Source organism: Lolium rigidum, chromosome 5, assembly GCF_022539505.1.
Source record: "Lolium rigidum isolate FL_2022 chromosome 5, APGP_CSIRO_Lrig_0.1, whole genome shotgun sequence".
NCBI classification, from domain to species: domain Eukaryota; kingdom Viridiplantae; phylum Streptophyta; class Magnoliopsida; order Poales; family Poaceae; genus Lolium; species Lolium rigidum.
This window is the reverse complement of record NC_061512.1, coordinates 155,166,061-155,191,398: the sequence shown is the minus strand read 5'-3', so window position 1 is coordinate 155,191,398 and position 25,338 is coordinate 155,166,061. Positions and strand designations below refer to the sequence as shown.

Sequence of the window (25,338 nt, the reverse complement as noted above, 5' to 3'; positions counted from 1 at the left end):
ATAGGACCACGGGCGAAAGTTTCGTCCAATTCCGAGAATATTTCTTTACTAGGATTTACGAAACCAAAAACAGCAGAACGACAAGACTGGCTCTTCGGCATCTTGTTAATAGGTTAGTTCCAGAAAATGCATAAATATGACATATAATGTGCATAAAACATGTAGGTATCATCAATAAAGTAGCATGGAACATAAGAAATTATCGATACGTTGGAGACGTATCAGATACTAATTTAACCAAACCCTAATAACAACCTTGTTTGAGAACCATCCTAAAAGTGCAACACACCTAAAGAAATCTTTACAACTCAATCAAACCTAAATCATCGAGGTTAGGTTACGCTCGGGACGATTGCATCTCATACTATGCATTATAGCATTTTTGCCAGTTCTTTAAACATTATCCTTACCGGACAATGATGGTATTTCAGAATTTGGAGTTATCACGTATCAGAGCTTTTCCCTGCATAATCTTGCAGTCAAGAAAGGCAAGTTCATCGCTTGCTCATGTCATTTGATTATTTTTATCAAATTATATGCAAAGTACTATACTTATCACTCCTGCATTGAAAAGCAAAGTATTATTTTACAATTATGAATATGACTATGTGGTGGGCAATGGAACCATGGTATGTGCTGATATGGTGGAGGTTCCATTGCAAGGGTACTACTCATCTAGGACTAAGTACCAATGTCGTCCAGTGATTTTAGCGCCGTACATATCGCGTTGACCATAAGATCTATAATGGCTCTGGGGAAGTCAGCTGTATCTTTTCCCTCCTGCACGCCAACGGGCTTGATAGAGCCTGGCGGGGTGTTGGAGATAACACTGCCGTAGGTTGGGAAATCTTTTAAAATCCCCATCCGGACGTTTGGATGAGAGGCTCTACCGTCTATGAGGGATTGTCCATAGTACACCGGGGGTAAAGCCGTATGATCGGGAGATGTCTACCGGGGGTGTACGGATGGACAAAAGGGTGGGTTTGCAGGGTCGCGGAGAAGGCAGTGATTGGCTTGGATCTTACACCTGGCCCCACACCAAGGAAGTGTGGACGAGCATGCATCTCGGAAAGGTATCAAGGATAAGTTCTCTTATGGGAAAAGTAACGCACCTCTGCAGAGGATACTGAATTGTGACTGTCACTCCCTGTTCCGGGAAGGGAACTGCGAACGCGGCCAGAAAGGAACTCCATGAAGTTCTAGTCAACCTCGTGAAGACCGACGGCATAGTTTTCGTAATAAAATAAACCTTTTGAAGAAATGTTTATGAAAACTTGCATTCACCTATGACTTTCTGGTCTGTGGCTGTAGCTAGTGCATGATACACCTATTTCCTAATATGAACTTGCTGAGTACGCTTGTACTCATCCCACTCTTAAATCCCCTGCTTAGCTATGGAGGCACCAAAGGAGAATCTACCGTGGAACTTGAAGACAAAGGAGTCAACTGCAACAAGACAAAAAATCTAAGCAAAGAAGTCAATGAAGTCAACTGCTGCAACAACTATAGTGGAAACTTAGACTAGTAATAGAAGGGAGCTTTTTCCTAATCCTAGCACCTAAGTAGCTAGAATTCTGTAGTAAGCCAGATATCTCTAAATCTTGATTTAGCAATAGCTTAGACTACGAGTCGTTCTTCTAGAGCTTTATTTGAAGTTTTACCTCACTGTAAAGTAGGAGGCTGTGTTGATCTTCTGTAAACATCTTGTGTATCCTTCTATAGACATACCTTGGACTCGCATATGTTTCTGTTGTACCACTCTGAGGGATGTAATATGAGTGGAACGGTGTTTCACTTGTGTTATGTGAACGACTTGTGTACTACACCATGCAGTGGTACGCTGTGTCACCACAGGCCCCCCCCTTGGCCGCGCCGCCTTGTGGGGTGGGGCCCCTGGCTCCCCTCTGGTCCCTCTTCGGTGCTCTGGAAGCTTCCCGGGAAAATAAGGTTCTGGGCGTTGATTTCGTCCAATTCTGAGAATATTTCCTTTGTAGGATTTCTGAAACCAAAAACAGCACAAAATAGGAATCGGCACTTCGGCATCTTGTTAATAGGTTAGTTCCGGAAAATGCATCAAAACGATATAAAGTGTGAACAAAACATGTAGGTATTGTCATAAAACTAGCATGGAACATCAGAAATTATAGATACGTTGGAGACGTATCATGGGGCAACACGAATACACACACACAATTGTTTCATCATCTATTCACTTGCGAGGGATGGTGGCCCTACAATGGGACAGAGGTAGCTAAAAAACCTAGAGAGGGAAGATATGAGTAGGAGATACGGAGAAACATCAACCTTTGTAGGTCGGCAATGGATGGGAGACGACGGTGGTGTGAAACCACGGAGAGACCGAGGAGGATATGTGGTAGGGAAAAATGTGTGTGTGTGTGTGTGGGGGGGGGGGGGCTCACGCCCAACTCCATCGATGTACCGTTGGGATAGTAATAAGTGGGTCTGAGTGGAACACTACAACAAAAATGCGATAGTAGTGAAAAAGTCGTTTGAGCAGCTCAATCAGACATATTAGAAATTATCATACGATGATCGGACGACTTGGTAATAGTTCCGCGGGAAGGACCTCACAACGCAGGTCTTTATCTCTGCGTACAAACGGTAGAAGAAATCTGTGTTTCATACAAGTACAATCAATTAGTCCCTCACCACGAATACGTTCGAGGAACAACAAAATTAATAAGAGCTGTTTGATTTAAAATAATCCCATATAAATTTTAGAGTATTATGATTCTTAGTTTTTTTTCTTATGCGCGTGCGTTTTATTCATAGGATCGAAAACCTTACGAATTTACCCATAGTAGGACTATGTTGGAGGAATATTTTCGTCTCCTCAGCCCTCGTGCACATTTTTTCTTTCCTTTTTTCATGTGATTCAAACACTACTCGATCATGCAGGATTTAACTAGATGTGGCACTCTAATTCTACATTTTCATATTCCCGTTTTTCGAGAATCTGCGAATCAAAGAGGGCCTGAATTACGTGTTTCCAAATACAATACTCCATAGATGATATTTATCAAAAAAAAATCAACAATTATACAGGACAGTACCAGAAAAATCCCCATAAAAAATCAAGCTGAACCGACTTAACCAGGAGCAATCAGTAACCAACCACACAGCTAAGCAGCAGTAGTCTAGTCTAGAACGAATCCCCTTCCTGCTTACTCCCGAAGAAACCAACCAGCAAAACCCCAGCCCCACCCGTGTGCAAAATGCAAAATAAAAGCCACTCGCACCATTGCATTGCATCGTCTTCCTCCTTTCCCCCATGCCCCCCATCTCCCCCTCTCCTCCCCACTTTCTCTCTCCAGAAACGACACTGGCAGCGCCAAAACCCTCGCCGCCTCTAGCCGATCGATCCGCGTCTCTCTAGGGCTCCGCCGCCGATCGGAGATCCCTCGGAGATGGCGGCGGAGATCTCGGCGCTCCTCGACCTCCTCCGCCCCAACGTCGCCCCCGCCGACCCGCCCCGCCGCCTCCGCGCGCCCGCCGCCCAGCCGGGCCTCCAGGCGCTCGCCGCCGCCCTCGCCGCCGGCCCGCCGCCCGACCCCGCCCGAGCCGCCGCCGTCCTCGCCGCCGCCCGCGCCGTCGTCTCCGCCGTCCTCGCCTCCTCCGGTAAGCTCGCTCTCTCCCCCGATCTCCCACCCATATACGTCTACCGTTCCGGCTTGCTTCGCTTCCGCCGAGGGTTTTGGATTCGCTTAGTGCTCCACTAGTAGGTCCGCGTGATCTCGCATGCACTGGTGAAGCTTCGCGGGCGCGAGATGCGCTGCGGCTGCAGCTGCTTCCTGCCACTGCGTTAGTTCGCGAATTGCGGTCCGTAATCTGCGCTCCTCCCTTTCCGGGAGTAGGATTCACCTCGTTAGAGGAACGCTTGGATGGCTTAGCAGTTAGCAGTCGTGTTTTGGATCGGTCTAGTAAAACCATCGCGACCGGCTTATCTGATCCGATCGGTCAAGAGCGTCCATCATTCATTGCTTCGCGCAGCGCAGCTAGAGAACTGCTATTCCGCTGTAGTTTGCTGTTTTACCTTCTCCTTTTTGCGTGATCGTAGGATGCGAGTCTGGGTTTTCTGCATAGTGGTTTGGTCTCTATTGCTGTTTCTTTCCCGTTGCAGCCTGGTTGCTCGGCGGCATGCTGTTGTTTTGAATTGTTCCGTCGCGAATCATGATCCATAACGCACTTCCTGTTTCATGCCATGCATTGAGCCGCACTTGGCTTCTTGATATTTGTTTGTTTAGTTGCTCACCACATACACCATGTGGTAGCCGCACTTGGCTTCGATGTTCTGTTTTAATTCCCTTGTATTGGTTTTAATTACAACTGTGGGCGTTTCACTAATCAATTGCTACGATAAATTGATTCCCGTGAGCTAATTGCAGCCACGTTATAGATGCATGCACGTGCCTGGTTCGTATAAGGGATCTATAGCCTAGGCCATAGTGCGTTAGTATAAAATCTTCCCTTCTTTATATGAAATCTTCTTGCCGCCAATGTTGGTTCTCGGAGCAAACTGGTTCTGATCCTGATCGAACTATAGGATGATTGCCATTTGGCAGTCAGCACAAATAAAGCTGGATATTGACTGTTTCACTGATTTGGTAGACATAGATGCTGTTATTTCCCGCCTGCCCCTTCCTTCTCAAACAAGGTATTTGTGGATAACAAGAAAATTGGCAAGCTTATGTAAGAATCATCTATATCCCCCTGCAGTTACCTGTGGTATAAATCCTGATTGTCTACTTCCTAAACTAGCAGGTTATTATGTAAGCTTAGGTTAACAGTTGTAATTTCCTTTGTTAGGTCTGTGAACACTACTTCTGGTACCAGATTACCATATCTATATGTTGTTGCTTCCATGAATGTGCAAATTTTTTTTCTACTGATTTCGGAGTCACACTGGACTACCCATTCATCCATCTCATCTGATTAGAACTTTTGAAATGTGAAGTAATCCCTGTAGTGTTGATGTCTTAATTTTGTAATCCATGCAGTGTTGAGCTCTTATTTTACCTGCTTTTTGATGCACCTTTTTAGTTTCTGCTTTGTGATAGTATCTTGTTTACTATGTATCTTTTCTTCTCCTTCCTTTGTTCAGTTTACTATTATTCAGTTAAAGAGTTGGGTGCATATTATATATCTGTTCCTCTCATATGCATGGAAAGTGCATTGATACATTTCATCACCTTGTTTTGAGCATCTGGTGCCAGCCCTACTGATCTGATGTTCTTCAGTAAGTAGGAGTATGCTGCTGCTTCTGATGTTACTCTGTGGCTATCCTTTCTTCTCCTATATTCTATGTAGCATTGACTTGTTCTCAGACTAGGCTCTAGGCTGATGCCTGATGAGCGTCAGTTCAGCAGATCCCAGTGTGGCAGTGACATCATGGCTGCCTACTGGAAGTACTGTAGCTTCAACCCATTTTTGATGCCCGTAGGGAATAAATAAGATCAAAAAATTTCTTGCTGTTTATGCACTATTGGAATTGTGTGTTGCTTTTAAAGTAATAGATTTGACTGTTTCCTGTGATTTTTCCTAATTAGCAACATGACTAGCGCATGTCTTTGAGAAAGGTACATGTATAGCAATTTGATATGTTTCTCACTTTTTTTTTTTTTTGTAATTTGGTTATCAGTGGAGCAAGTGGAGTCGATGGTTGTGGAGATTGTTGAGAGGTCTTTGGAATTCTGTCTCCTATATCTCGAAAAATCATCATATGAATGCGATGACTTCGGCTTACTGGTAAGTTCTTTTGGCCACAGTGTTCACCTTTCTGTGACCCTATAAATTTCAGATGTTACCAGTATGCTGTTTCCATCACCTTAGTTGAGTCAGTGTTTCGACAAATGTGGGTTTCATTCTTTGTTAATTATGTTCTGCATCTTTTCAGAATGAAGTTGCCTTTTTCATGGAATCTGTGCTGCTTAGTGGGACTGCCAGCAAGGCTTACTCGTTAGAGCCCGGCATTATAAATGACATTATTGAGCAGTGGTCATCTGTCCCAGTTGAACCTGAGCGCTTGAGCCCGCAGGAGAAATATTTCTGTTATTTAAAAGGTAAGCTCTTTCAGGCTGCGTCCGTTCAAATGAGATTCAAGGTTTTATGCACTGTTGGTGCTTTATTTGCTGATGTTTGTGTATTCTTTGATGATTACTGACCAGGTTTCAACTGCTCGAATAGTGGAGATGATCTGCAACGGTTTCGTTGGACCTTATCACCAGAGTGTTTGCAGCAAAATTATGTTATTCCAGAGAACACTGAATTATTACATGCAGCATCTCCAAGTGCTATGGTGTCAATAGCACGTCATTTTGCAGTTGTCCATCTACATTGCATACCTCGCCTTCTTACATTGGTTCAGAAACTCTGTCAATCTCCGGCTTTGGAAGTTTTAGAAGACATCAATTTTAACATGAGGTTGTCTTTTACTCAAAGAATTTTGAAGTTAGCCCATGGTCTCGCCGTGGAATTTCCTTGTGACGTTTCTGATACGATGGTGTTATGCTCAGTAGCAAGGTGTGCTGATAGTCTGCCAGTCTTGTTTGGACTGAAGTTCAAGTTCTCTAACCATGACAGAGTGTTTTCTGGGGATGGAGTTGGAATTATGTTGCTGCAAATACTTGAAGAATTCCTACAACTGATTCAAACTGTCTTCTGCAATAGTGATATTTGTTGTACCGTACAAGTATGCATACTTGCTTCCCTTTTGGACATATTTAGCACAAAGACGTGGAGCTATGAAAAATCAGCTGTGTGCTTAATGCCCCCATTAGCTTACTCTCCTCAGATTGTGCAATATGTGCTGAAGCTTCTTAAAAGCACCAAACGATGGACTAGTCGTGTTGACAGGGACATACCTGGCAATGTTGTTCTTGATTATTCATGCAGTCCTGGTATAGATGGTTTGTCTTGTCGAGCTCGTTCTGCGGTAGTGCCATTGCTGAAGAAATACACATGTGAGGAGTATCTACAGTATATCTTCCCTTCAGAAGAGCAATGGTTGGATGATTTGGTGCATCTCATATTTTTCCTTCATGAAGAAGGAGTAAAGTCAATGGCTGCACTTGAGAAGCCACAGTTGACTTGCACAAAACAAGCTGTTGTTTCAGAGTTGGAGTCTGTGGCTAGTCACGAGGAAGAAGCACTATTCGGGAATCTCTTTGCTGAAGCCCGTTCTACCGGAATAGCTGATAGTGTCGAACAGCCAACTTCTCTAGGGAGCGTTTCTTCAAGCAGCCAGCATGGGCCTATTCAGTTAGCTGCTGATTTGATATGCTTCATGAAAACTTGCATCTTCTCTCCTGAATGGTGTAGTGCTACATATATGGATGCGTGCAGGAAGTTTCACACAAATCATTTGGAACAATTTATGTCAATACTTAACTGCCAGGCTTGTATCTCTGATGAAAACGGTGCTGAAAACACACCATCTTACCATATGGAGACTAACCTACTGCACATCAACATGGCCTGTTTTGAACTTCTGCAAACGTTTCTTGTTTCTGAGGAGTGTCCTGCTTCTCTAAGAGAAGACCTCGTGGAGAAAGTGCTTAATGCTGAGAATGGTAAATACACTTACAACCACTATACACTTGCTCTGGTTGCCCGTGCCATTATTTCTGGGACAAACTCAGCTTATAATCTGGGAAGAAAAGTTTTTGTTCAGTACTTCGATTATCTTTTGGAGAAGTCAAATGACAAGTCATCCAGCCCACTGAATTTCAACGATTTCTGTGAAGCTCTTCCCTGTGCTTTTCATCTGGAAATTCTTTTGGTGGCATTCCATTCAACCAGCGGGTCAGAGAAATCTGATTTGACCAACATTGTGCTTTCTTCCCTAGAAAAAATGAGGCATTCTCCACCCAGAAAAACTGCACCCGAACTCACAAGATGGGCTTTAGTCTTTTCAAGACTTCTGCTTGTCCTGCGACATATTTTGTTGTATCCACTGACACGTCCATCATGGTTGTTTACGAGGTTAAGATCCAGGATGCGGGATATCCAAGTGAAGGAAGAGCAGCTACGTTCCATGAATGATTGCTTGCCATCCTTTGCAGCTGTTATTGTGGAGGGCATGCTTGCTGATACTGTCAAGGAATATGCTACAACTAGTAGCTTGCTCTTGCAATTGCTTGATGTGACTCCAGCTCATGCCGAGTTCTACTCTGATAAGTCTGCTCTTGGAACTTTAGGCTTGAACGTGGCAGATTTGAGCGTAACAATTTCAGAAATACTTGGTTGTTGGAGGGATATGAAACCCGAAGTGGCTGAGGATCTCATTGTTGAAAGATATGTATTTCTGATTTGCTGGAGCACTTTTGCTGGTATAGGCTATCATGGCAGTGATGCTCTTCTCCGGAATGATGGTCTGTCCAACCCCGACTTTGCAAATGTCGACTTATTCCTCTCATTTGCTTTGAGTGCAAGCGATGATGCTTCACCTCTTGTGGGTGCCAAGCTGCCTGCTGTAGCTTTTGGATTCCTGAAGTCATTGCATTCTGAGATTCTTCTTGCTTCAAACAAGCTGGAAACTTGGGATTTTTCCAGGAAAGGGGCATGGCTTTCTCTTATTCTCTCTCTCATCAATACTGGTATTTGGAGGCACCAAGCAAGTGAAAAAACTGATGTGGACTCATACGGGCAATCTCTTCTTGGAAAGAGTTTTGCTAAATACGTAAGTGAAAACAGTGGACACTGTTTAAGTGTTTTATCATCTCTTTTGGAGACCTATCTTCTTACTTTTAGGGAAGCATATCTCTCACTTGTCGATAGAGGAAGGCATTCCAAGGATCATTGCCATCCTTCCTTGCTGCTTAAGCATTCTGCATTCGACAAATCCAAGCATCATATCCTTCTTGAGAAAGTTGGTTCAAACATGGAAATGCTGGACCGTTTATGTGATCTTCCGGCAAGGATAGATGGAGTTGCTACAAAACTAGGTGAAGTGCAGAAAAATTGTTTCCCCTTGAAGTGCTTGTTACATGGATTTCCATCGGAGTACGCTTCTAGCAACAGTGCTCTTCTTTCTTGTATTCTCGTGATACACGAGATCATACGCACCTTTGATGGATACATAAAGATCATGCAACCAGGAGATAGAGATCAAGTTGATGTGGATGTTATTTCAAAACTGCTTAACATGGTGATGGCTGTAAGATCGGATCGAATATTCAGATCCATTTATGGACAGTGTGATGCTATATTTATGAGTCTAATCGACCACAGGGACGATCTTGCTGGATACACTGGCCTGTTCACCCTGAAGCAGTTAGAAGGGTTCCTGGCTGACGTCAATTCAAAAGAAAGCATTGACCATGAGACGGAAGATATTCTTGTTTCTACAGTTGTTGATCTAGTGGAGGACATTCGAGCTAAATCAGATGTATTCAAATTCTTCCTTGGTGATGCAGAGGGTGCACCTGAAGGAGCAAGCAGTCTTTTTGCTCCCGAGCATGCTGAAATGTCTGTCTTTATTGATATGTTGGACAGATTCCAGTCTGAGCAGGTTAATTTGAAGATCCTTCGCTTGTTCACTGATATTTTAGGTGCTGGTCTTTGTCCCACTCTCAAGGTGAAGTTGCAAAATAGATTTGTTGGAATGGAGGTGTCCTGCTTTTCTTCCTGGTTAGATTTCAGAATATTGGGCCATTCTTTGAAAACTGAAAGCACCAATGGTATTGTAGTAGGCTCGACAGCCCTAAGAGAATCAGCTGTGGATTTTCTTATGTGCCTTATCTGCCCTTCATCTGAAACATTAGCCAAAGAACTTCAGCATCACCTCTTTGGCGCAATGCTACTTTTACTTGATAGAGCATTTTTGTCATGTGATCTCCAGACTGCCAAAGCATATTTCCATTTTCTTGTTCAGCTGTCGAGTGAGGAATCACATTTCAAGCAGCTGTTTGAAAAGACTCTGGTGCTGATGGAGACAATGGTCGGTAATGAAGGTTTGCTTCATGCTTTGAAGTTTCTGTTTATGTTTGTGGAGTCGGTGTTTGGCGATGCTGGACTAAACAGGACTGCCCTTAAGAGGCTTTCATCTAAAAATTCTGTCAGCAGTTGTGGCTCGGGGTCTCTCATACCCAAACAATTGAAGAATTCAGACGACCCTTTTCTTCACACCAATCAAGAAAATAATTCTGCTATTGATTGTGATGCTAGTTCTGGTGAGGAAGATGAAGATGATGGAACATCTGATGGGGAATTGGGGAGCATGGATAGAGATGATGAAGAGGATGGAAACAGTGAAAGGGCACTAGCATCCAAAGTGTGCACATTTACATCCAGTGGTAGCAATTTTATGGAACAACATTGGTACTTCTGCTATACTTGTGATTTGACTGTTTCCAAGGGTTGCTGTTCTGTATGTGCCAAGGTGTGCCATCGGGGGCATCGCGTTGTTTATTCTCGCTCAAGCCGTTTCTTCTGTGACTGTGGAGCTGGCGGTGTGAGAGGAAGCAATTGCCAGTGCTTGAAACCTCGGAAATTTACTGGAACATCCAGTGTACCACCACCTGCTGCTTGCAGCTTCCAGCCCATGTTGCCTTATCATGATGATCTGGAACAGGTTGCAGATAGTGGCTCTGATTTTGAAGATGACATCTCAACTGATGCTGATAATTCGCTAAAGTTATCTGTGCCAAAAGGCTTCAGTGATGGGCTCCCTGTATTTCTGAATAATCTTGATATTGAAGTTCGAATGCTTGAACTCTGCAAGAAGTTGCTTCCAACGATACTTAGCCAAAGAGAGTTAAATCTTCTGAAAGATAGGAAAGTTCTGTTAGGAGGTGATATGCTGGTGTCACATGCTTCGGATGTTTTCCAACTAAAGAAAGTTTTCAAAAGTGGATCACTGGACCTGAAGATAAAGGCGGATTATCCGAATTCAAGGGAACTTAAGTCACATCTTGCCAGTGGTTCCCTCACTAAATCCTTGCTGACTGTCAGCATTCGAGGCAAGGTTGCTGTTGGAGAAGGGGATAAAGTTGCTATATTTGATGTGGGACAAATTATTGGACAGCCAACTGCAGCCCTTGTTACAGCAGACAAAACAAATGTGAAGCCACTCTCCAGAAACATAGTTCGGTTTGAAATTGTTCATCTCATTTTCAATCCATCACTGGACCATTACCTCGCTGTTGCTGGATATGGCGATTGCCAAGTACTGACATTAAATAGCCGTGGTGAAGTAACAGATCGCCTAGCCATAGAACTTGCTCTGCAAGGAGCTTACATTCGCCGTGTGGAATGGGTTCCAGGTTCTCAGGTACAACTCATGGTAGTAACGAACATGTTTGTGAAAATCTATGATCTCTCACAGGACAATATAAGCCCATTGCATTATTTTACTGTGGCCGATGATATTATTGTTGATGCCACCCTCGTCCCCTCCTCAATGGGCAAATTGGTGCTTCTTGTTCTTTCTGAAGGGGGCCTACTGTATAGGCTCAATGTTTTATTGGCGGGTGATGTTGGTGCCAAAACATTGACTGACACAATCTTGGTTAAAGATGCAGTATCTATGCATAAGGGACTATCGTTGTACTTCTCATCAACCTACAGGCTTATATTTGTGTCTCATCAAGATGGCACTACTTTCATGGGTCGCTTAGATACTGATTCTTCATCAGTTACTGAGTTATCATATATATGCGAGGAAGATCAAGATGGTAAATCCAAGCCGGCTGGACTTTACCGCTGGAGAGAGCTAATAACTGGCAGTGGGACTCTTACCTGTCTATCAAAATTTAAATCAAATGCTCCTCTCGCTGTGTCTTTGGGTCCTCATAAGCTGTTTGCACAGAACATGAAATATGGTACTGGTTCAAATACTCCAATGGTGGGTGTAGCGGCATATAAGCCTTTGTCCAAAGATAAAACACATTGTCTTCTTCTATATGATGATGGAAGCCTCCATATTTACTCACGTGCACCTAGTGGAGGTGATAGTTCAACGAGCCTTACTGCAGAACAAACGAAGAAGTTGGGCAGCAGTATCCTCAGCAGTAGGGCTTACGCTGGCACCAAACCAGAATTTTCTCTTGATTTTTTTGAGAAGACAACTTGCATCACGTCTGATATGAAATTTAGTAGTGATACAACAAAAAGTAGTGATTCTGAAAGCATCAAGCAGAGACTGACTTCAGATGATGGGTATCTAGAGAGTGTGACATCCGCTGGCTTCAAGGTAGGAAGTACTAACCTGTTGATCATATTGTTGACTAATGTGAATTATTTTACCTATGAGGGTGATATTGTTTATATTGTTCGGCTCCCCTTTGATAGACATAGTTACTTATCTGCACTCTTTGGCTGTAGGTGTCTATTTCAAATCCAAATCCTGATATTGTCATGGTTGGTTGTCGAATCCATGTGGGTAACACATCTGCTAGCAATATCCCTTCGGAAATCACGATGTTCCACAGAGTTATCAAGCTAGATGAAGGCATGAGATCATGGTATGATGTTCCATTTACTACCGCTGAATCACTTCTGGCTGATGAAGAATTCACAATTACAGTTGGCCGAACATTCGATGGTTCATCTATGCCTAGGGTAGATTCTATCGAAGTTTATGGTCGTGCCAAAGATGAGTTTGGGTGGAAAGAGAAAATGGATGCTGTACTTGATATGGAAGCACATGTTATGGGTGGTACTGCTGGTGGAAAAATAGGGAAGAGACCCCAAACGTTGCAAACTGCTCCTATCCAGGAGCAGATTTTGGCAGATGCTCTCAGGATCCTCTCACGGATATATCTGCTCTGCCAACCGAGCTGTTGTACTGACACAATTGATGCAGACCTTAATAATCTAAAATGCAGAGCTTTGTTGGAAACCATCTTTCAAAGTGACAGGGAGCCTCTTCTACATTCTGCTGCATGTCGTGTCCTTCAGGCTGTTTTTCCAAAGAAGGAAATATACTATCATGTAAGTATCAAGTATCTTTGTGCAATATACTTATAATATTTATGGCCTGGCGTTCCCTTTTGCTCTACTGTTACTGTCTAATTTATTCTTAATCATTGCACAGGTTAAGGACACTATGCGCCTTCTAGGAGTAATAAAGTCACTTCCAGCAATTACATCAAGAATAGGAGTCGGAGGTTCTGCATCTAGCTGGGTGATGAAAGAATTTATTGCCCAGATCCATACTGTGTCAAAAGTTGCTTTGCACAGGAAACTAAACTTGGCCTCTTTTCTTGAGAATCATGGTAGGAATTCCACCTCAGCAATAATTTTATCGAGGACTCCCATATCTGATAGTTCTGATTTCTTATTATTCCAACTAGTACACAATACATAAAAATCACATTTTGTTTTTATCCGTTCCAGTCAATCTTTTGGCTGCATAACCATTTTATGACCCATAATGATCAATATAACACATGAAATATTGTTATTGGTATATTTGCCATAAAAAGATACTTCTGTCATATTATACTTAATTTTGCTACTATATAGCAATAAAGTTAGTACCAAAGTTGCATATTGAAGATTGCACCAAATAAGAAAATGCATTCTTACTGTAAGGATTAGATTATTGTGTAAGATGATGAATATGGTGGAGTTCAGCGGTTGTTCTATTAAGCCTTGTGGGCGGCTACATGGCTTGGAGGGCAAGAAGCCTCTTGTAGAGATAAGTCTATCGATTACTACTGAACTACCAAATATAGAGTTCTGCCAATATATCATATGTCAGCCAATTTTAACTTATTGAGGAATTATATCAAGTCCATTTTTCTATTATGGCTCGGAATGCTTATTGCATTGAGGCCCAAATGAGCAATTTGTAGTGTACAGGAATACAAATCCTAGACTGAAGTGCATTGCCAATTTTTTCCTTCACCTATTGTAGATTCAGAAATTACATTTGCAAAAGACCAGTTTGTCTTTTGTTGTGAAATCAATTTGGTAGTGCTGATTCCGAAACTATGTATGCAAAGCACCAGTTTGCTTTTTGTTGTGCTTGTTGTGGAATCAAGTTGGGGAAACAGTTCTTACAGTTATGAAATATTGTTTTTATTGGCTACATATGTCCAAAATTATATAATACTGAAACAGAAAATGCAATGGCAAATACTTACATGGGAAGTTCACTGCTAGGAGTAAGAAAAGGTGGAGTAACATTTGTTCTTTAGCTAACTGGCCTATATGTTCATGTGGGTGGGTAATGCATGCACATAAATATGTTGGCAAGGCATTGATTTTTCAATGTGGCAACACATCTTTCTTTGTCTTGACTCTTCTGTTGTCTTCACTTCTGTTCTGGGAATCAGATGTGCTGTGCTAAATGCCACTAAGGACTGTTTTTTGTTGACTAATATGAATAGGCTTGCAGTTGAATCATGTGTAGTTGCAATGATATTTCAGCAGTTATTGTTGCTGCCGCTGTCTTCAATTGGAACTTAAAACGATAGCATGGTATTAGGAACGTGAATCGTATACTAAATTAAACTATTTCCTTCCTGCAAAAAAGACTATGACCTGTAAATTGGCATGTTTCCTAAATTGTGGAGAATAATAGCATATCTTTGTATTTTACAGGTACAGAATTAGTGGATGGACTTATGCAAGTTTTTTGGGACATTTTGGATTTAGAGAGGCCAGATACTCAAATGATAAATAATCTTGTCATACCTTGTGTGGAATTTATTTATAGCTACGCTGAGTGCTTGGCGTTGCGTGCAAATGAAAAATCTGGTGCTTCAGTGGCGCCTGCAGTTGCTCTATTGAAGAAGCTACTATTTGCACCATATGAAGCTGTTCAGACTTCTAGCAGGTGATCTTTCTGTATTTTCTGTTCATTCATATTCCCCATTGTTTTGGTGGCTATTTCTTTCTATGCTTAGCTTAAATTTTGTTACTTGTTTCAGTTTGGCTATTTCATCACGATTTCTGCAAGTCCCTTTCCCAAAGCAGACAATGATAGCTAATGATGATGGCTCTGATAATAATGCAAAAACAAGTGCTTCAACAATGAATCCCACTAGTGGAAATGCTCAGGTTATGATTGAGGAAGATCCTGCCACATCGTCAGTGCAGTACTGTTGTGATGGTTGTTCCACTGTTCCAATACTTAGGCAAAGGTGGCACTGCAACATTTGTCCAGACTTTGACCTGTGTGAAACCTGCTATGAGATACTTGATGCAGATCGTCTACCTGCACCACATTCAAAAGATCATCCCATGTCAGCAATAACGATTGAACTTGATACATTTGGAGGTGAGGGCAATGACATCCATTTTCCTATCGATGAGCCAGCAGATACCAGTGTTCTTCATCCTCCTCCTGACGATAGAAGTGTCAAAACCTCACAGTCACCGATTCATGTACTGGATGCAAGTGGATCTGCAGATTTCCCTGGGTCCATGGCAGACCAAAGAACAGTTTCAATTTCTGCATCCAAACGTGCTATTAACTCCCTGCTCCTGAGTTGTCTAATTGAAGAGCTCAGAGGCTGGATTGGGACAACTGCTGGCACTCGAGCTATACCTATAATGCAGTTGTTCTACAGACTTTCATCTGCAGTTGGTGGACCTTTCATGGATAGCTCAAAGCCAGAACATTTTGATTTGGAAAAATTTGTTAAGTGGCTATTGGATGAAATCAATACAAGTAAACCATTTCCCGCGAAAGCACGTTGTTCTTTTGGAGAAGTCTCGATCCTTATTTTCATGTTTTTCACACTTATGTTCCGTAACTGGCATCAACCTGGGAGTGATAGCTCTCATGCGAAGTCAGGTGGAACTTCTGATTTGACTGAGAAAGGTCCTGTTCAGGTTCCAGTATCAACGACAAGTCTTCCATCTCCAAGTGATGACCAGGATAAAAATGAGTTTGCTTCTCAGTTGATTCGTGCTTGTTCCGCCCTCAGGCAACAGTCATTTCTGAATTATTTAATGGATATACTGCAGCAGCTTGTTCATATTTTCAAGTCATCTTCCACAAATGGAGAAGGTGGTTCTTCTGGTTCAGGTTGTGGATCCCTATTGACAGTGCGGAGAGAGCTACCAGCTGGAAATTTCTCTCCCTTTTTTCTGATTCATATGCCAAATCTCACCCGACCGATCTATTTGTGGACTACAACAAATTGTTGTTGGAGAATACTTTCCGGCTAGTATATAGCATGGTTAGACCGGAAAAGGATAAGTCAGCTGAAAAGGATAGAAGTTACAAGGTTCCCAACACTAAGGATCTTAAGTTGGATGGATTTCAGGATGTTCTTTGCAGCTATATTAGCAATCCTCATACTACATTTGTTCGTAGATATGCAAGGAGGCTATTCCTTCATTTGTGTGGCAGCAAGACTCACTATTACAGTGTTCGGGATTCGTGGCAGTATTCCCATGAAGTCAAGAAACTTCATAAAATCGTAAACAAGTCTGGAGGTTTCCGAAATCCTGTGCCTTATGAGAGAAGTGTTAAGCTCATAAAATGTTTATCTACTCTTTGTGATGTGGCTGCGGCAAGGCCCAGAAATTGGCAGAAGTTCTGTTTGAAGCGCATGGATCTTCTTCCTTTTCTGATGGACAATTTTTACTATTTCAGTGAAGAGTGCATTATCCAGACTCTCAAGCTTCTGAATTTAGCCTTTTATTCAGGAAAAGATGTCAATCATAACGTGCAAAAAACAGAGAGTGGTGATCTTGGAATTCCTACAAGAACAGGTTCACAATCTTCAGATTCAAAAAAGAAGCGGAAAGGTGATGATGGTTCGGAAGGCGCTTCGGAAAAATCCTGCATGGACATGGAGCAGGCTGTGGAAGGGTTCAATGGTAAGGAAGGGGATGTGTTGAAGCGCTTTGTTGATACATTCTTGCTAGAGTGGAACTCAGGAAGTGTCCGCCAGGAGGCTAAATATGTTCTGTTTGGACTGTGGTACCATGCAAAGAATCTGTTCAGGGAAACAATGTTAAAGGTTCTACTGCAGAAGGTGCAATATCTTCCCATGTATGGCCAGAACATCATTGAGTACACTGACCTCATGACCTGTTTACTGGGAAAAGCAAATGATTCTACTGCAAAGCAGAACGACACTGAACTTCTGAATAAGTGTTTAACATCTGATGTAATAAGCTGTATTTTTGACACACTCCATTCGCAGAATGAGCTACTAGCAAATCATCCAAATTCCCGTATATACAATACGCTGAGTTGCTTAGTGGAGTTTGATGGCTATTATTTGGAGAGTGAGCCTTGTGTAACCTGTAGCTGTCCAGATGTTCCATATTCAAGAATGAAGCTTGAAAGCCTCAAGTCCGAGACCAAATTTACTGACAACAGGATAATAGTAAAATGTACTGGAAGCTTTACTATACAGTCAGTTACAATGAATGTTTATGATGCTCGAAAGTCAAAGTCAGTGAAAGTACTGAACCTGTATTACAACAACAGGCCTGTAACAGATTTGTCTGAACTGAAGAACAATTGGTCTTTGTGGAAGCGTGCCAAAAGCTGCCATCTTACTTTCAATCAGACGGAATTGAAGGTTGAATTCCCCATCCCAATTACAGCATGCAATTTTATGATTGAGCTTGATTCATTTTATGAAAATCTTCAAGCTTCTTCCCTGGAGTCACTGCAGTGCCCACGGTGTAGCAGGTCTGTCACTGATAAGCATGGAATCTGTAGCAACTGCCATGAAAATGCATATCAGTGTAGACAATGCAGAAATATTAACTACGAAAACCTTGACTCTTTTCTTTGCAATGAGTGTGGATACAGCAAATATGGCCGTTTTGAATTCCATTTCATGGCAAAACCAAGTTTCTCGTTTGATAACATGGAAAACGATGATGATATGAGAAAAGGATTGGCAGCAATTGAGTCAGAGTCAGAAAATGCTCATAGGCGATACCAGCAACTAATGGGATTTAAGAAGCCTCTCATCAAACTTGTATCCAGTATAGGTGAACAGGAGATAGATTCACAACAGAAAGATGCTGTCCAGCAGATGATGGTGTCCTTGCCTGGGCCCACTTGCAAGGTAAATCGCAAGATTGCACTTCTTGGTGTTCTGTATGGTGAAAAATGCAAAGCGGCTTTTGACTCAGTCAGCAAAAGTGTTCAGACACTACAAGGACTGCGCCGTGTTCTAATGGCATATCTGCACCAGAAAAATTCTAATGATGCTAATGCATTGCCAGCCTTTTCAATACCAAGGTCTCCGAGTAGCTGCTATGGGTGTAGTACTACATTTGTTACACAATGCCTAGAGTTATTACAAGTGCTATCCAAACACACAAACTGCAGGAAGCAACTTGTCGGTGCTGGCATTTTATCAGAGTTATTTGAGAACAACATTCATCAGGGCCCTAGAACTTCACGCACTCTTGCGAGGGCTGTGCTATCTTTATTCTCTGAAGGTGATGCAGATGCAGTCCAGGAACTGGACAAGTTAATTCACAAGAAGGTGATGTATTGTCTTGAGCACCATCGCTCCATGGATATTGCACAATCAACGCGAGAAGAGTTACAGCTCCTTTCGGAGACATGTGCCCTTGTAGATGAGTTTTGGGAGGCAAGGCTACGTGTCGCATTTCAGCTGTTGTTCTCTTCTATTAAAGTTGGAGCAAAGCATCCTGCCATTTCAGAGCATATTATTCTTCCTTGTCTAAGGATAATTTCTCAGGCTTGCACACCTCCAAAATCTGAAGCTGGGGACAAGGAGCTAGTTGCGGGTAAATCCAACTTGATGTTGCAATCAAAGAATGATGATACAATGGGTCACTCGCCAAGTAATGTATCTGCTTCCAAGGTTCAGTCTGATGCATCCGTAAAAATTTCTGATGGAAGTCGAAGAGGTCAGGATTTGCCACTTCTGAGCTATTCAGAATGGGAGAGTGGCGCGTCATATCTGGATTTCGTGAGGAGGCAATTCAAGGTATCACAGGCTGTTAAAGGAGTACAGAAAACACGTCATGATCCGCAGAAACCTGATTACCTTGTTCTAAAATATGGACTCAGATGGAAGCGTCGTGCATGTCGGAAATCATCTAAAAGTGACTTCTCAAAATTTGCCTTGGGCTCCTGGGTTTCGGACTTGATTTTAAGTTCCTGTTCTCAATCAATAAGATCTGAAATATGCACTCTTATAAGCCTGCTATGCCCATCGAACTCTCCCAGACAGTTCCAGTTATTGAACTTGCTCATGTCATTACTTCCTCGGACACTGTCAGCTGGTGAGAGTGCAGCGGAGTACTTCGAGTTACTGGGGACGATGATTGATTCAGAGACTTCACGTCTTTTCTTAACTGTTCGTGGTTGTTTAACCACGTTGTGTTCTTTGATAACAAAAGAAGTGTACAATGTTGAATCACAGGAGAGAAGCCTTAGTATTGACATATCACAAGGATTCATTCTTCATAAGCTTGTTGAGCTCCTAAATAAATTTCTTGAAATTCCTAATATTAGAGCAAGGTAAATCTCATCAAATCCCAAATCCACCACCTTCTCTGTTAGCTTACATGTGACCCATGCTATTGTTTCTAATATGTCTCCACATTTTCTCTATGTTCCAGATTTATGACTGATAAATTACTGTCGGAGGTGCTGGAGGCCTTTTTGGTTATCCGTGGGCTAGTTGTGCAAAAGACAAAGTTAATCAATGACTGCAATCGGCTTTTGAAAGACCTTCTTGATAGTTTGCTCATAGAGAGTACCGCAAACAAACGCCAATTTATTCGTGCTTGCATCACTGGATTGCAGAAGCATGTGAAGGAGAAAAAGAGACGGACATCTCTGGTACAAGCACAAACTTATTTTGATATGGATATTGTGCTTACATCTTATCAACACTAACAACAAAATGCATCTTTCTGTGATTTACTCTTTTACAGTTTATTCTGGAGCAACTCTGCGATTTGATTTGCCCAGTGAAACCGGAGCCTGTTTACCTTTTGATTCTGAACAAGGCACATACTCAAGAAGAGTTTATCCGGGGTTCTATGACAAAGAATCCATACTCCAGTGTGGAGATTGGTCCACTTATGAGAGATGTGAAGAACAAAATATGTCAGCAACTTGATATGATTGGACTTATAGAAGATGACTATGGTATGGAGTTACTGGTTTCTGGGAATATAATCTCACTTGACCTTAGCATCTCCCAAGTCTATGAGCAAGTGTGGAAAAAACACCATGGCCAAACTCAGCATTCTTTGTCCAATACCAGTACACTCTCTGCTGCTTCATCTGTCAGAGATTGCCCACCAATGACAGTAACCTACAGACTGCAGGTATGTATGAGGGTTTGGCTTCCCTTTTCTTGCCTTAATTTTTTATTCACATGTAGAACCTTGCTAGCTGTAGCAGTTTTTTTTGTATCTTGATGCTTGTTTCTACGTGTTGTTCCTTGGCCACAAAGAAGTTAGTATGGACCTTTAACCTCACATTGTTTAATCATGTCCTCTGTAAAGCACCAAGTATTCAAAACTTTTAACTATTTTTTCTGACAATTACATAGTATTCCTAGTATATCCCATAATAGCTCTTGTTGGTGAAGGACACTGCTGTACATGAATCGAGGAGTCTGAGTATAGTCTAATTTGATTCGAAGCTTGTCAAGCATTGTGCTTGATTTTCTGCCTCCTGCTGTGTTTATGTATGTCCAGATTTATTCCCATAGTTCATTGTTGTGTTAATAGATTTTTTTTTTTTTCCTGATCAGGGTTTAGATGGTGAAGCTACTGAGCCTATGATTAAAGAGCTAGAAGAGGAAAGGGAGGAATCACAAGATCCCGAAATAGAGTTCGCCATAGCAGGTGCTGTCAGGGAATGTGGAGGACTTGAAATTATACTAAGCATGATCCAGGTATGTTTTGTCAACACATCGTGTTGGTTTTCTTGTACCTTAAGCAGTGGAGTGTCATGAATTTGAAAAAATATGTTTATTTGACTGTTGTGCTCCAATCCGATTCTTGGTATTGAATCTCAGTTTCCTTTTTATCAGAGTCTACGTGATGACGAGTTAAGATCTAACCAGGAAGAGTTGGCTTCAGTTCTTAACCTTCTCAAGTATTGTTGCAAAATCCGTGAAAACAGATGTGCTTTACTACGTCTGGGTGCCCTTGGTTTGCTACTTGATACAGCCAGGCGTGCATTCTCAGTAGATGCAATGGAACCAGCTGAGGGCATTCTGTTAATTGTAGAAAGTCTTACACTGGAAGCTAATGAGAGTGATGTAAGTATTTCGCAAAGTGTATTTACAACTAGTATTGAGGAGACTGGTGCTTGTGAGCAGGCCAAGAAAATTGTTGTCATGTTTTTGGAGAGGCTATGCCATCCCTTAGGTACCAAAAAGTCCAACAAGCAACAAAGGAATGAGGAGATGGTGGCCAGAATCTTGCCTTACTTGACCTACGGGGAGCCAGCAGCTATGGAAGTTCTTGTTGAACATTTTGAACCCTACCTTAGAGATTGGGGTGAGTTTGACCGGTTGCAAAAGCAACACGAGGAGAATCGAAAAGATGAGGATTTAAGCCAAAAGGCATCAATGCAGAGATCTGCTGTTGAAAACTTTGTTCGAGTCTCAGAGTCACTCAAGACAAGTTCCTGCGGTGAGAGGCTGAAGGAGATTATTCTAGAGAAGGGCATAACAAAAGCTGCTCTAGGGCATCTGAGGGAAAGGTTTGCTTCTGAAGGGCAGACTGGCTCTAGAACTAGTGCAGAATGGACAGTTGGATTAAAGCTACCATCTATTCCATTCATCCTGTCAATGCTGAAAGGGCTTGCGAAGGGACATTTACCTACACAGAAGTGTGTAGATGAAGAAGGCATTTTACCACTTCTCCATGCTTTAGAAGGGGTGCCTGGTGAAAACGAGATTGGCGCAAGAGCGGAAAATCTTTTGGACACCCTAGCCAACAAAGAAAATAATGGTGATGGCTACCTTGGAGAGAAGATTCAAGAACTGCGGCATGCTACAAGGGATGAGATGCGCCGCCTTGCTCTTAAGAAAAGAGAAATGCTACTTCAGGTAACTGCCACAGATATAGTTTCATCAGCTGTTATGTTTCTACTGATAGTTTTGATCCTGCTTTAAAAAATAATAGTTTCTTCTGCAAAACTGACATCAGAACTTTCATGTGCAAAATCGTGTTGAATCCTCAACTCATTTTTTCAGGATATTATTTATAGCTTTGTATTTTGACCTTGGGATATACATGTGTGCCATAAATTAACTAACATTTTGCTGCCTTCTTTCTCTAGGGGCTAGGAATGCGACAAGAGTTCGGTTCAGATGGTGGTAGACGCATAGTTGTCTCTCAGCCTATTATTGAAGGCTTTGATGACGTGGAAGAAGAGGAGGAAGGACTAGCATGTATGGTTTGTAGAGAAGGGTATACTTTAAGGCCAACAGACATGCTAGGAGTCTATGCTTTCAGTAAACGGGTGAACCTGGGTGCAACAAGTTCTGGCAGTGGCCGTGGGGACTGTGTCTTCACTACTGTTAGCCACTTCAACATCATACACTACCAATGTCATCAGGAAGCCAAACGAGCTGATGCTGCACTGAAGACTCCTAAAAAGGAATGGGACGGGGCTACCCTGAGAAATAATGAGACATTGTGTAATTGTATCTTTCCACTGAGAGGCCCATCTGTTCCACTTGGGCAGTACAACCGGAGCGTTGATCAATACTGGGACCAATTGAATTCTCAAGGACGAGCAGATGGAAGTCGTCTCCGGTTGTTGACATACGACATTGTTCTGGTATGTGACTCTTGTCGTTTTGATCTCCTTGTTGTACAAATAGGAAATGCATTTTAGAGTTTGCACTATGACCATGTTATGTATGAATGAATGTATTATTTCACATCTGACACATGACTAGTCGTACTAAATGGTTCTGTTATTTTTGCTAGATGTTGGCCAGGTTTGCCACAGGCGCCTCTTTCAGCACTGACTGCAAAGGTGGGGGGAAGGAGAGCAATTCACGGTTTCTTCCTTTCATGATCCAGATGGCTTCTCATCTTGTAGATGGAAGCGCTAATCAGCAGCGTCATGCGATGGCCAAGGCTGTCTCTACTTACCTGTCCAGTTCTCCATCAGCTGCAGAGTCTCCCAGTCGGGTTTCAGCTCCGCTCTCTGGAGCTCGTGGTAGTACAGGGTCATCAGAAGAGACCGTACAGTTTATGATGGTTAATTCTCTGCTCTCCGAGTCATATGAGAGCTGGACGCAGCACCGCCCTGCTTTCCTGCAGAGGGGAATCTACCATGCTTACCTGCAACACAAGCACGGGCGATCCACCCTCAAGCTGCCGGCTGACTCATCTTCCTCCGCAGTCCGGTCAGATGAAGGTTCATCCGCTGATCCAGACGATGGCAAGAAGCTCTTTGCCATTGTCCAGTCGATGCTGGTATACACTGGCTTGATTGAGCAGCTGCAGCAGTTCTTCAAGAAGGGCAAAAAATCATCTGGGACTAGCAAGTCGAGCGAGAAAGATGAAACGAGCAAGTGGGAGGCCACAATGAAAGAAAGGATGAGCAACATGAAGGAGATGGTGGGGCTGTCGAAGGATCTGCTATCGTGGCTCGAAGACATGACCTCATCTGAAGATTTGCAGGAGGCCTTTGATGTCATGGGGGCGCTGCAGGATGTATTCTCCGGTGGCTACACGAAATGCGACGATTTTGTCCGGGCAGCCATACAGTCTGGAAGGAGCTGAGAGGGGTTTGTGTTCATATAGAGCCACGATCCTTGTTTGTTTTGTACGAGTAGGCTCTACTTTTGTGTAGCAGCTGTAAACAGTATGGCACTTGTAGATCAACTTGTTAATGTTGTATAATATTACGGCCTGGCATTGACGGCGTATGTCCTCATTGCGCTTTGCTGCTGCTGTCATCTTTACCGATTGCAGCATTTTGAATCCCTACGGATGGTGTTCGTTTGGTCTAGAGCACGAGTCTGGGTCTCCGTCGTCAAGCGTTTTTTGAAGTGTCTCAGGGGTAAGCTTTGAAGTGTCTCAGGGGTAAGCAGCTTCGGTGCAACCTCAGAATTGCGTGACCACATATTATAATTGTTGTATCGTGATCCAAATTCATATACTAAAGAAAGACTAACTTCTAACAAGCAGAGCGAGGCTCGTCGCCTGTAGGGTTGGACCAAGCGTAGCGGAGTCTGAAGTTAGCCCATACGTCGTGCCCTGTAAGGACGCCTGCGAAGGGGGGTGCGGGGTGGCAGGCCCCCGCTGTACGGTACGGATCGTTGGCACCGTCTATATATACATTTTGTAAGCCGATAGCTAGGGTTTATCAGATTATAACTCACGTCATTTGTAAACACTTCCCGATATACTGAAGTTTTGCTGGCTGGCACCCGTGGTTTTTTCCCCTTTTGTGTTGGAAGGGGTTTTTCACGTTAAATCTCGTGTCTCCGCTGCGTTTTTCTTTATCGTCCTTCGTTATTTGCTTGTCACGTTTATAACGAGTGGTATCAGAGCCCGTGTTTCAATCTAGGGTTTTGCGACATGTGAAGTTCGATCTACCGAAGCTGGATTATACCACGAGATTTTCTCTGTGGCAAGTGAAAATGAGGGCAATCCTTACCCAATCTTCTGATTTGGATGAAGCTCTTGATGGATTTGGCAAGAAAAATGCCAAGACCTGGACCGACGATGAAAAGAGAAAAGACCGTAAGGCTTTTTCATTAATTCAGCTTCATATATCCAACAATATCTTGCAGGAAGTGCGGGCTGAGAAATCCGTAACGACGCTGTGGTTGAAACTGGAATCGATCTGCATGTCCAAAGATCTAACCAATAAGATGCACGTGAAGATGAAGTTGTTCTCGCACAAGCTACAAGAAGGTGCGTCAATGATGATGAGGATCTCGCTCTTATATTGTTAGTCTCGTTGCCTAATTCTTTTGCGAATTTTCGAGACACCTTGTTATACAGCCATGATGAACTAACCCTTACCGAAGTTTATGAGGCCCTCCAACAGAGGGAAAATATAAAATCTATGGTGCAGGCAGAGGGTTTGTCATCTAAGGCAGAAGCACTGCAGGTCCGAGGCAGGACCGAGAACAGAAACAATAACTACAACAACTACAACAGAGATAAGAGCTAGACCGAGAGAGGTCGCTCAAAGTCCAAGGGACGAGATGGTAAGTTTTGCAAGTATTGTAAAAAAACTAGCCACAATATTGATGATTGCTGGAAGTTGCAGAACAAAGAGAAAAGAAACGGTACTTACCAACCGAAAAACAAATCTAAGGGTGGTGGTAAGGCTGCTGTTGTTTCCAGTGATAATTCTGATGGCGATTGCCTAGTTGTGTTTGCTGGTTGTGTTTCTGGCAATGATGAGTGGAT

General features: G+C 42.7%; 1 protein-coding gene across 1 annotated transcript; it reads left to right on the top strand.

Moving 5' to 3' along the window:
• Positions 1-3,397: 3,397 nt before the first annotated feature.
• Positions 3,398-23,848, top strand: LOC124651924 (auxin transport protein BIG-like; the record flags this gene model as incomplete). Its single annotated transcript, XM_047190940.1, is given in 15 exon segments — positions 3,398-3,639; positions 5,660-5,766; positions 5,915-6,080; positions 6,186-12,211; positions 12,343-12,951; positions 13,055-13,235; positions 14,569-14,803; positions 14,898-16,060; positions 16,063-19,444; positions 19,546-19,768; positions 19,864-20,262; positions 20,694-20,837; positions 20,976-22,001; positions 22,235-22,738; positions 22,891-23,848. Coding segments are annotated over 15 exon segments (15,180 nt in total). The 3' UTR covers positions 23,695-23,848.
• Positions 23,849-25,338: the final 1,490 nt, after the last annotated feature.